This window comes from Gallus gallus, chromosome 1, assembly GCF_016699485.2.
Source record: "Gallus gallus isolate bGalGal1 chromosome 1, bGalGal1.mat.broiler.GRCg7b, whole genome shotgun sequence".
In the NCBI taxonomy this organism is placed as follows: Eukaryota; Metazoa; Chordata; class Aves; order Galliformes; family Phasianidae; genus Gallus; species Gallus gallus.
The window spans coordinates 61,169,818-61,182,724 of record NC_052532.1 but is presented as its reverse complement, the minus strand read 5'-3'; the positions used below and the strand labels follow the sequence as shown (position 1 = coordinate 61,182,724).

General features: G+C 37.8%; 1 protein-coding gene across 1 annotated transcript in view; it reads left to right on the top strand.

Moving 5' to 3' along the window:
* Window positions 1–12,907, top strand: part of DCP1B (decapping mRNA 1B) — a 41,525-nt gene that overhangs the window by 20,461 nt on the left and 8,157 nt on the right. Inside the window, exons 4-7 of the mRNA XM_004937947.4 lie at window positions 1,080–1,146; window positions 3,345–3,480; window positions 9,517–9,645; window positions 10,419–11,255. Of these exons, the coding sequence (XP_004938004.1) occupies window positions 1,080–1,146; window positions 3,345–3,480; window positions 9,517–9,645; window positions 10,419–11,255 (1,169 nt within the window). The remainder of the gene's footprint in view (window positions 1–1,079; window positions 1,147–3,344; window positions 3,481–9,516; window positions 9,646–10,418; window positions 11,256–12,907) is intronic.

Genomic DNA, 12,907 nt, shown 5'->3' with positions numbered 1-12,907 from the left:
GCATGTTAGGAATTGCCTTATCTTAGTCAGATTAAAGGAAACTTTTGCTACGGTATATTAGGAGGGGAAGAAAGGAGAGAAACAGGGTGGCTACCTATTTTCTACCATATGGTGTAAGGAGAATGTACATGTTTCACAAGGTTGCAGAGGGACTGCAAGGTACAGAGGGGAAGGTCCGTGTTTACCCTGTAAGTGCTTCTTCCTTTTCCTTCTCACAGCAAATTTGTGCCTGAGGTTAAAATTGAAAAATATGGATGGATCATTCACGAGAATATGACCAGACAATGTTACACATTTATTCCCAGAGTAACAGGAGCCATATAATAAGGTGATGGGTGGAAAAAGCTCCTTGTTTATGATGATTGTGAAAGCTGCACTAGCTACAGCTCCATTATGGCTATTACCACAATGGTGGTTAAGTAGAGTGTAAATGGGAGAATTTTCATCTGTTAGTACACATAAATCTTGTTGCTGGGCAAAGCTGCAGGCGCTAACTTTTGTGGAAGCCAGAATCAGAAGTCTGAATTTAGATATAGATTTTCTAATCCTGATGCTGGATACAGATAATAACTTACGGGGGTTAAACTAGTTGATGAAATTACAGGAAATCCACGAGGATGTAGAGATGTGTTTGTACTACCATAACAACTTTGATGGTATATGAGATAAGCCTCATGGTTGTTGAAAACTGAACACGTCTTGCATATATTTGTGTGCAACGCTGCCTGCAGTACACTAACCCCTGAGATCTGATCGTTATGTCACAACTGGAAAATTTGCAGAGGACAAGTTATTAAGGGGAAAAAAAATGCAAAATGACAAGCCTTTGTTTTAGTGTTTTGAAGAAGAGGATCAGAGGTACCTTTGCCTGTAGCCGAGGTTCAAGAGCTTGTAATGTACATTCTTAGGTACACCTTTTGATCTTTTGTGATTTTGCTGGAGAATTTGAGGAGGGGAAATAAAGAAATAAAAACTAAAACTTACAGGTCACTTTTAAGTATCTAGCAGGCAGAACTGCTATCAGGTAGAAATGCTGTTTGAGAAGATGCTCATAGTTTGTGTTTGATGTGCATTTACAGTGTCCATATATGGGATTTGGTTTTATGATAAGGAAGAATGCCAAAGAATTGCAGAGCTCATGAAAAAGTAAGTGACGGGTAAACAAGACTTTGTGCTTTTTTTTATGTATGTATTTCTGTACATACATGCACATTATGTTACTAGGATGGTTGTACCTTTCTACTTAAAAACTGCTCGTATAGAATTTGTTGCAATAAAATTGTCTCACACCTGCATTTTATATATTCAGAAATAATTGCAGTACTTTCTCCATAATTTGCTATGCAGGTTTCTAGCTACCTCAAACTGTAACAGTTCATCTGATTTGTTTCTTGATGACTCAGATATCTGTTTATACAGTTGTATTCTTTGGGAGGGGTTCGTGTGTTTCTCAGTTTGGGGAGATTTTCTTCTTTCATCAATGTAAGTATGGACTATCATGAGGGAATACTGCAATAATACAGTTTATTGTTTTTATCCTTTTTCTACATCATGGTTGAATTCTTGTTTCCTTCTTTCTTACCAGTATGTAAAGAATCCACTCTGGTTTAGGATATAAAGAAAGGCCTTAATTAGCTTTGAATTCATAACATTTATGTACATATTAAGAATATTTTATATATGTTATACAATCTTAATTTTGCAATGAAATGGGAGATCAAAATTTCCTACAACACTGTATTAATCTTACAGCATAATGGATGGCTTTTTAACTAACAATGTAGTGGCTATTTTTTTCACTGTAACTGCTTTTTCCATTTGTCCAGGATTGATGGGTCTCATTCTTCTGTTTTTCCCTCTGCTTGATCTAATGACTGCCTTGTTTGCAATGATTCCTTTCTTAAGACTACATTCTACAGGTTTTCATGCTTGCTTGGAAGAGGAAGGAGCTGAAATCTTACAGATTTTATCAATGTACATAATCTGCATATATATATATTTTTTTTTAGAGGTATAATGTGGAGTGTATGTAGGAAAGAGACATTGTAGGAGTGGACACTTTAGATGTAGTAGTTGACTGTGGTATAGAGGGTTGGACTTACCATTGTGTCACAGTTCAGGTAAGGGATAGGAAGAGGAATGATTTAGAGCCTTGTCATCCCAGAAAAGCCATGGCAGGCTGATACAGTCAAGCCAACATCATTAGGTACTAACAGGGCGCAATGTGAAAGCATAGTCAGAGCTGTGAATCTCTCCTTTTCATGTTATCTGTACCAGTCTTAACAGCCTGCTTAGCAAGCATGTTTCTGTAGCCAGAAGCATGCCAAGGAAGCGATACCAATTCTGATTGCCAAATATCAAGTGCCCATTTTCGTGTCCTACAGTACAAGTCCAAACAAGGCTCATCCTCGTACATCTCAATCCATGGCAAAGTGCTTTGACTCTTCTGACACTGTGTTCCGGATTGGACTTGTTACAAAATACTGGATGGGAAGTTAGTCATGTTTCCCCTACATCTCTTTTTAAAGAATTGCCTGCTGCTTTTCATTTTGCAGTGACAAAACATTGTTAAACACTGACTGTAACAGCGGTGGGGTTTTGTTTGGGGGTTTTTGTTGCTTTTGCTCTACGTTCTGCAGCTCTACACTGACTCGGTTATGACCCAAGGAATAATTGATGGGGATGAATTTCCAGAAATAAGCAGTGAACCCTAGGAAACCCATTTTTTTGACAGCTAATTTTAGTTAACTAGCTCAAGTTTCAGTTGGTGGTGATTAGGTACTCTCAAACTGGTAATTTACCACAATAAAAACTAGTTTGCAGAGAACTCATGCTATTGTAAACCACATGTAGTGGTTTATAATAGCGGTGTTGCACATAGATTAAAAAAAAACCTACCCTGTCATTCAGCCAATTGGCTGTGTGTTTTAATTCTAAGCATTCTACAATAATAATAAAACAGCTGGGGCAGGAAATTGGTCATTTGCTGGTAGTTAATGACTGATTTGTGTGTGTTTGCCATCCTCTACCACCAGCAGAACTGATTAACATTATACATTCCCTGCTCCTTCTGGGTATGGAAATTGTGACTGAGTTATGGAAATGTTAGGGTATGGCCTAGTCTATTCAAGATTGGAGAAAATGTTTCTTGCACCTGGTCAAATTAAGCTTCATTATAGATATTTAAATAGAGATTTTTAACTGTATCATTATGTCGTTTGGGTGGGGAGGGGGAGGGAATTAAAATACATTTTTTTAAAATTCTTGTAAAGTAGTTGTAGTTAAACTTTTTATATTTTACCTGTTTTTGTCTTGTGTATTCTCCTCTCACCTCCTACTTTCAGCCTAACTCAGCAAGAGCAACTCAAAGCACAGCAGGGTACAGGAACAGGAGTGTCCCCTATGATCATGAATTCTGCTAATAACAAAGAAGTGGATATCTTACGGATGCTTACCAAGGCCAAAGATGAGTACACTAAGGTAAGATTTGCTATCTCTAAAATCTCAGCTTTTGTTTTTGTGAAAGTACTTATGTTTTGTCAGAATTTTCTAAAGATCGGAAAGAACTGAATTCTGTCAGTAACTCCTGAAAGGAGAACATGAATGACATTTGATCATTTGTTGAATGCTAGGGTGTAAGGGCAAGTGTAAATTGGCTTTCATTTTGACCTTTAGAGAACCTGTGCTTTCAGTATGTGAAATGTGTGTACCCTTTTAGGGTGAAGTATTCAAAACTGCTAGAAGTTTCTGTGGTTTGCACAAATGATTTACCTTAGGGAAAACCTCTAATGTTGAACTTAGTGTCTTTAGTTGTAGTTATTGTCTTAGACACTACTGGAAGTAAATGAAAAGGTTGAAATCTAGTATGCTCCCATATGCTGCATTGGTCTTCTGAGGCTTCTGAACCACGAAGTAACTAATGGACTAATAATGTTCTCTATTATTGGATAATCAAAAATGTTTTACTTTAGGGAATAAAGATCTAATAATTTTAACTATTCATATATATGCTGCAAATTGTTTCAGAGCCTGCGGGTTCCTACTGCTGTTTCCCGTATTTCATATGTGTTGCCGTGCGGTAATAAAGCTCATTACATAAGTGCTTTGAGTCTAGAAATATGTATGTTTTAAACATAAGCATAAAAAAAAAATAAAAAGTTCACTTTGTGAAATGTGACTTACTATCCTCAAATAATAACTCTTCGAGTTATGGTAACATGTATGCCTTTTTTATGTTGCTATAGTTTATTTTGAAGCTAGGATCTGTTTTGTCGGTAATAAGGATTTAATGTATTAATAGTCAACAAACGCTTCCAGTTCCTGGTATCTTTTTTTATTACTTTTAAACTGAATTGCTATCTAGCCTTGGAATAAAAGGGATTTGATTACTTAAATGTTTTGTAATAAAATTTCATTAAATGCCTTAAAAATGGAGAACTAGGAAAATATTAGACTGTCGCTGGGTAATATGGGAAGGATGTAGTACATGTTTTAAAAGTTACCTTCCACTTCTACATGAACACACAGCAAATCAAGATCAAGGAAAGGAAATTCTAGATCTATGTTTAATCATTTCTTGATTTTTTTTCTCCTGCAGCTAAGATCTTTACCAAATTTGCATCTTACCTCATCTTTAATCTTTCTGCTTATAGGGAAATAACATGAGAACTTTTCCTTCTGGGACATGAGTGGTATTATCTGAGCTCTTATGAGCTGTATTTGTGCTTTTTCTTGCTTGGTTGGTAACAGAAAATTAGGAAGGACATGAAAAATAAAGGCAGTGACAGCTATTGTTGTATTTTATGACAATGTGTTCCATAGTAATTGTGCTTTTTGGCTCCTTATGACATTTACTTCCTTGTCAACGTATGTCTTAAAGTTTGCAGAGCTAACATGCTGAAATGAGTTATGAATTATGTTGTTCTTCTGTCTGAATTCCACGTGGTTTCAGAAAATAAGGTGCTTTAAATTGTTGTGAGCCTTAAGTTAAGAATATCATTTTTTTTCCAAGCATCTAAGGAATTCTACTTAATTTTTAAGTCCTAGGATATAATTTTTAAAATCTGATGAGAAGTGTTTTTAGGAGGCTTCCTATGACAGCTAGGAAGATGAGCAGTTGAAGAGCTGCTGGGATACAGAAAAAGTACACCAAAATGTGTTGCTCCACAACCATCATGCCTTGCCTCATACTACAAGATTGAGCGGTTTTAGCTCTGTGCTACACAGTTCCTCTATAGCACTCACCCGTTTAATTCACTGTCCTTTGATCTGTTAGAGGTCAGATGAGGTGCACAAACTTTGTCTGGTTGATGTGACCAGAGTAACTGAATCTTCCCTCTTCATTACTGAGGACACGCAAACACTTGATAAGAACGTCTCGTCTGGTAGTGAGCAGAGGCTTCGTGGCTTTTATTTCTGTTGATTGCTTTTTCACCATCTTTTAGCAAAATACTCCATTGATACTGCTCTGCTTGAACAGAAATATAGTTTCTAAGTTTTCAGTTGTCCTAATGGCTTTTGATTTGTTAACAGTATGAAAGACTTGATAGTAGCGTATCAGAAAGCCTGTCTTTCCTAAGGACACTGTGCTATACTCAGGCTGGATGATGCAAACCGTATGCTACTAATCATGAATGGTCTGAGTTGGGTGTGAATGTCTTGCTTAAGCAGGGATCTGTCTGAATATCCTTGCTGCTACTGCTCTATTTGAGACTGTTCTTGTCTTCCAGCTTTTCTCTTCTGCAGAGCACCCTGTGCATTTTCATGTGTCTGTTCGCTAATGTCTTCTTGTGGTTGCTTTACATCAGCTAGACTGAAATCCCACATTTCCGTGGATTCTCTACATTTAAGTTCATGCAGCTTCAAAGTTCTCTATGTTGCTTTCAACATAGCTGACCATCTACAAAGCTCAATTAAATCCCATCAAGTCTTGGCAGACAGTCTTTTCCTGATATCAAGCCTTCTTGCATCTTGTTTCTGTATTTGAGAGGTCTTTGCAGCTCGTTTCTCAGTCAGGTTTTAGCTACAGACCAGGAGATGACGATGTGACATGGCGCTTGCTTCTGGACAGCTGAACTACTTATAAGTGCACTCCTTATAGTACCATGCTTGACCACTGTCTGATTCCTTTTGGCAATGTCCTGTTCAGCTTGAGCTTCATATTGCACAGGTAAACTATGAAATCTTTTAGCAGAGAGCAGTTGTTCAGTGTAGTCAGAGGCATTTAAGGCAAACTTGCCTAAGACATCCTCAGTGAATGCCTCTCTTCTTTTTGATCAGTGTTTTGCTTTTTTGTTTGTTTTTGTTTTAATGCTGCTTGGTCTTCAGCTTGATCTTAGAACTTTTTAATTTCATACACATCTCTTGTAGGAGCATAGCTTTGAACAAGATGCATAATTAAAGGACTGACCTATGAAGCAAGATGTGGTAATCATGTATTGTAGCACATCAGTACTCTGCTGGTTCTAGCACTAAAGAGCATGTTGACATTTCTATGAAAGCTGTTTTTTGCTGTTTGATGATGATGGGAGATTGTATCTTTTTTAACCTGTCCACCCAAGAGTGGCTTAAATGTCAGGCTGGTGTTCTTAATTTACTCATCAGCTAGTCCATGCTGCCAGTATGCCAAAGTGACCTTATATTCTGAGCTTCAGTAGTAGAAATCAGCACGGGGCTTTTCTTCTTCAGTATATACTCCTGTATTGGATAACAGCCTACTAACCATGTTATCAAATCATGAAAATTATACCAAGGTAAAAGTCATCCACAGTAGCCCTTTGTGTATGCTGCTATAGTTTGCATTTTCATTTTGCTGATGAATTGCATCTAAAAAAATGCTCTTACACTGGTAACTTTTAAACTCTCCTACTTCTCATTTATATATACTTAGTTTTGGCACTACGTAGGCTATGGCAGTGGTATCTAAGGTACTCAATTTCTGAAGAATTCAGCTTGCTGAAATACCCTGGAGAAATAAGGGCCTAATGCATTTATTGAAAGTTTGCAGAACTCATGAAATATAGAAGAGTATGTCATACATCATGTTGAAGAAGTTTATATAGATGCTTATATGTTTTTCCCCAAACACCCATGCTGAAAAATAGCAGAGAGGAAGCATGTTGAAGAAAAGGCAGCATCCTATACAAAGAGAACAATCTGGGAGAGAAGAGATATTTAATCTTACTGAAGTGTGTGTTTGTTCTGTGTAACATCATAATGGGTTAGGATATGTCCAAACAAAAAAAATAAATAAATAAAAAGGGAATGGTATCCACCTGTTTTAGTGTAGGTCAAATAGTGGCTACAGGAAGGAGTTACTTGAACTATCGAAATGTTTTAATCTGATAATTAACAGGTAGGATATTTAATTGTTGTGAAGTGAACAAGAGACAACAAAAGTCACTGGTCAGAAATTGACTGAGAAAGTGCAGTAACAAAGTGATTTAAGAATAATTCAGTCATTTGTCTTAGTGTGCTTAAAAAAAGATTCCTCAAATACAAGGATAACAATGTGTCAGCTGAAAAGAATCTAAGAAAATAATGTCTTTGAACAATGTAGACTAACATCCCATGGAGTTCCTGCTTATTGCTTATTGGGTGGTATCTCAAAGTTCTGTCCAGCCTTGTTTGCTTTAAGCATGTTGCCTAATTCAGGGCTTGAATATCTCCATGCACTTCAGGCAATCCATTTGGTACTTGAACAGCCTTATAGTAAAGTTTTTTTCTTAAGTTTGAACAGAATTTTGTATATTCCATATTTTACCTATTGACTTTTAAACTTGACGTGAACCAGCAGTGTGCATTTACAGCCTGGAAGGCCAGTGGTATCCTGGGTTCTATCAGAAGAGGGATGGCAAGAAGGGTGAGGGAGGTGATTGTTCCCCTCTGCTCTGCCCTTGTGAGGCCCCAGCTGGAGTACTGCATCCAAGTCTGGGGTTTCCAGCACAGGAGAGTTGTGGAGCTTTTGGGGAAGGTCCAGAGGAGGGCCACAGAGATGATCCAAGAGCTGGAGCACCTCTCTTGTGAGGATAGGCTGAAGGAACTGGGCTTGTTTAGCTGGGAAAAGAGAAGGCTGCAGGGAGACCTCACTATCGCCTTCCAATATTTAAAGGGAGTTTATAAACAAGAGGGAAATCAAATCTTACACAATCTAATAGTGATAGGACAAGTGGGAATGGTTTTAAACTGAGGGAGCGGAGATTTAGATTAGATGTCAGGGGAAGATTTTTTACTGAGAGAGTGATATTTTGAGTCCAGTATACCAGACAGTTTTCAGTCCTAACTGTCTGCTTACCTAGCCTGCATTTTTATCTTCAGTTTGCATCATTTTTGCATCAGTTTGTCTTTGAAGATGTTATGTGTCAAATTCTTTGCTAAAGTCAAGCTAAACAATATGCACTGCTTTGCCAATACCCACTGAGTCACTCATCTGTAGTCACTCACCCTGTAGAAGGCTATTAGGTTGAGCAAGTAAATCCATTCTGGCTGCTCCCACTCATGTTATTTTCCTTAACATGTTTAGAAGTAGCTTCCAGGAAGATTTCTTCCATCACCATCCCAGAGAATGAGATGAGGCAAACTGGCCTGAAGTTCTGCAAATACTCCTTCTTGCCTTTCCTTAAAGATAGGAGTGATACTTGTTTTCTTCTAGTCCTAAGTTGTAGGTACCTTTAAAATATATATATTAAAAAAATCTTAGTTTCTTCATTTCAGTCGTATCTAGATACAGTGACTTCTGATGTAGTATTTTCTATTATACTGACAATAGCATTTCTTGTACATCCATTACTTTTTAATTTTGTTGACTAGATTCTTGTTGTGGGTACAGCATAAATAGAACTATCTTATTCACTTTTTCCTATTCCATATTTTCTTTCTCTTTCGTGCAGTGTTTTCTGCACTTTCTTTTCTGAATTAAACGATGGCCTCTCTATGTCTCTGACTGCTTTTGGTCATCTGTCTCTGCCTGCTCATTTATAAATACAGTTATTAATCCTGTCATATTTAATAGGGAAACATGCGACTTGATTAAATCTTTAATTATTTTTTCTGTGTGAGTATACAAGTTCCCATGTTGTGGAATCTTTATGTCAAAGAGTTTGAGTTAAAATTTCAGTATTTAGCAAAAAGCATTTTAAATACTCTTTGTGTGCACATAAATCCCTATATCTAAACTACTTGAGACTATTAAAGGACTGGCTGACTCCCGATACAGGAAAAACGTGTCGGATTGATTTTGTGTTAAGTGCAGGACAGGCAAAAAATGAGAACTGAGTTTCAAGCTAAAGGGAAACCTTGTGGTCAGAAAACCTTGGAATTAAGTGTTTATTTTTACACGTTTTTTGATTTTAGAAAATCAGGTTGTAGTTCTTTCAACAGCATAACACCTCATTATCAGTGCTATGGCTGTCATTTTTGGTAATGGAATATCCAGCTATGTCTGGATTTTACTAAGGTAGAGAACAAAGAGAAAAAGTACGGTAACACTTACTAAAAAATACTGATTTTCTGTTCCAGTGTAAGACCTGTTCTGAGCCAAAACAAATAACCAGTTCCTCTGCAATCTGTAACAACCCCAACCTAATCAAACCAATTCCAGTGAAGCCTAGTGAAAATCAGCATCAACGAATATCTCAGCAAAGCAAGGTAAAGTCTTTTGTGTGTGTTCTGTTCTCACTAGTGTTACTGTAATCAAGTAGCCAACGAGGAGTGCTTATTTAGATCATAAGGTCAATGCAAGAATTCATGGTAAAGCCACAGTAAGGATTATTTTTTAAATGCAAAACGAATCTATTTATAAAAAAAGTCTGCTTCCATCCCCACCAGTCGGAGTACTTAAATTACAGATGTACCATCCTGGTGCAGCAGTTACAAATAAATAAAAAAATTTTAAAAACACCTTGTTTTTCAATGTTGGGATGTTGCTTTGATCCCAAGCTGGAGTAGTCAATTGCTGAACCACATTTTTTGTGTTCGTTGTCTTCAAGGGAATTTTAGGTAATCTAAATAAGAAAAGTCTTTTGATACATCTTCAGACTATACCATATTGCAAAAGCTGAATTCAGTCAACTGTGACAAGGAGATGCACAAGAAGTGACCTTGCTCTGCACAGGGGGAGGTTTTTGTTCTTTATTAATGTTGTACGGATGGCTGGAAAGGTAGATGCTCTTTTATGCTATTTAAAGTGAAACCATGGCTATCTTTCAGATTCACTGGTTTTTTCCCACATTAGCAGCTTGACAACTGTTTTCTTGCCCTTCTGATATGACTGAACTATTAGAAATTCTCTTGGGAGAAAAGAGCATAGCGGTTTTCTTGGCTTTTTCTTGAATACTGCTGGCTAAATATTGTCACCACTTAACATGATTTATCATGTGTGAGATAACTACGCTTAAGATTTTTTCTTTGTCCCTCCACAGAATGCGGATCCTGAACCACAACACTTGTCTTTGACAGCCCTGTTTGGAAAACAAGAGAAAACAGATGCTACAGAACCACTTACTAAACAGCATCAAGAGAGCCTTCCTGTTAGGCAGGGTGTGGTACGTTCTCTCTCCTATGAAGAACCTAGCAGGCATTCTCCCTGTGCAGAGAAGCAGCTTTGCCCTGCCATCCAGAAGCTTATGGTGCGTGGGACAGACCTTCACCCGCTTGCTGAGTTTCCTGAGAACCGACTCTGTGAAAATGGCAATATCCACCCTGTGGGTGAGACTTTCACAGGACTCTTCCAGCCTGTGACTTCTCGTGGCATTGCAACATCTCACGTAGTTCAGGATGCTGCTGGTACTCAGAGTTTGTTACAGAAATTACAGAGTCAGTCAGGGTCAATGACTAAAATGGATCCCAGCGCAACAGGATCTGTGAACTCAACGGCTTCTGTGTTCAGCAGGACTCCTGCTGCTGTTGGAGCACCAGCAGCACAGATGAGTAATATGACCCAGCCACCTTTGGTATATTTCAATGGTTCCCTGCCAGCTCAGACTTTAGAGTCTCAGACGCTTGGTAAAGAACAGTCCAAACTTCCTAGGCAGCCAGTTTCTCTCTCTGGCAATCAGACAGCCAATTCTGGGGTGATATCACCTCAGGAGTTATTGAAGAAGCTCCAGATAGTGCAACAAGAACAGTTGCATGTATCCAGCAGACCGACCTTGGCAGCTAAGTTTCCTGTTGTTACTCAGAACACCAACACCTTGAAACCACTGGATTCCTGGATAGAAAAGACACCTGGTACGGAAAAGCAGAGCTCTCTCTTTCAGGTAAATAAACAATTTCAGAAACAGTTTTCTAAGTTTTTAAGGGCCATTCTCTCTGTCACTCTTTGGCCAGTATATTCTTCTTTCTGCCTTACTATGTGTTGCTATCTTGCACACATGATTCATTTTGCAGGTGATAATTTATCAACATCATAAGGAAGTTCTAATTTACCAAGGAGTGATATTCTAAACACCAAAGGAGAAGTCTCTTGTACATCAGTAGTGACAAAAAATACTGCAGTATTTGTGTAGCTTTTCTTTGTTTTTTCAGATATGTTTAGAAATGTCATGTAGGTTTCAGTGGCCATACTTTGTAATCTTCTGGGTATAATAGTATTTTTTCCTCACAAAATTAGTCAGAACTTTTTCTGTGCAGGTAAGTGTTCTTTTTTGTGCCAGTTGCTAAAAGTGCTAAAGATGCTGGAAGGACACTTGCTTTCTAACAGCAGGTTTTTAAAGTATCTTTATGTTGCTGAATTTGTTATCTTGGCCCATAACCGCTACTCCAAGCTGTTCAGTAGTTTGAGTTTTTTATTCAGTAAGCATTGTTTTGAAGAGTTGCCCTGTGCATGAAAGTCTTAAGAAGAGGGGGAAAAAAATAAAAATAGCAAATCCCCAAAACATTCAATTTTTTCGATTGTGACCCTCATATTGGGGTCAGAAAATTCAGGAGATGTCAAGAGATTGTGCATCTCTACTGAATACATTTTTCTGTCCTTCAGGAGAACCTCAAATGTGATTACTAAGCGTCCAATCCTTGACAACTCCTTTCTGCTAACAATGTCATTCTTTCTAGGAGCTTCCACACTTGAATGTCTTCATGTGTGCTCTGCTTGAGGATGAGCATGAAAGCCCCTTTTTACTTCCTTTATAGGAGATACGGAATCCACAAGTCTTACATTGTGCTGGAGTCTACAATTTACTTACCCAAATTATAAACCATTCATTTTTACTGCTGCTTTTCTAATGCAACTTCTTAAATAGCTGAATGAAAGACTACTGCGCCAAATATCCTCCTTATTTCCAGAAAGTTATTTTTCACCTGAGGAGGCTGAAACAGCCATTTAACAATTAAGGGCCACGTGGGCCACATTTGTCATAAACACTGTCAGATCATGATTTCTAATTTCATGAGAGAGGTCAGAGGAAGATGAATTTGATAGAGCAAATAGCCACCATTATTGTAATTCTTTCAGTTAAACCAGCATGATTTTGAATCTGTGTGAAGGAGCGTTTGGTGGATTAGTCGCTGAAATTTTTCAGGATCAGTTGCTTACAGATGGCAATCTGACTCTCCAGTGAAGTGCTAATGAATAGAAAGAGGATCTAGAGTCGCAGTAATTTGCTGTTTTCACTGGGAATGGAAGTTGCCTGCTATAAATGAAAGAAATTGGCTGATTCACTGAGAAATGCACGTGTAGCATGGAGACTTAGGACATTCTTACTTGGAAGGTAAAACTGAAATGAGGCAAGTGCCAGGTTATACATGATAAGCCAGTATGCACAGTAAAAAGTAAGAAAAAATCTTGCTGTGTTTTCAAATGAAAAATCCATATTAATGCTGATGAGGCTAATGACTTTGTGTATATTTGAAAAAGAAACTGATGTCAGCATTAGTTTCAGTATGAAAAGGGAATTGGGGGTCTCACTAATAA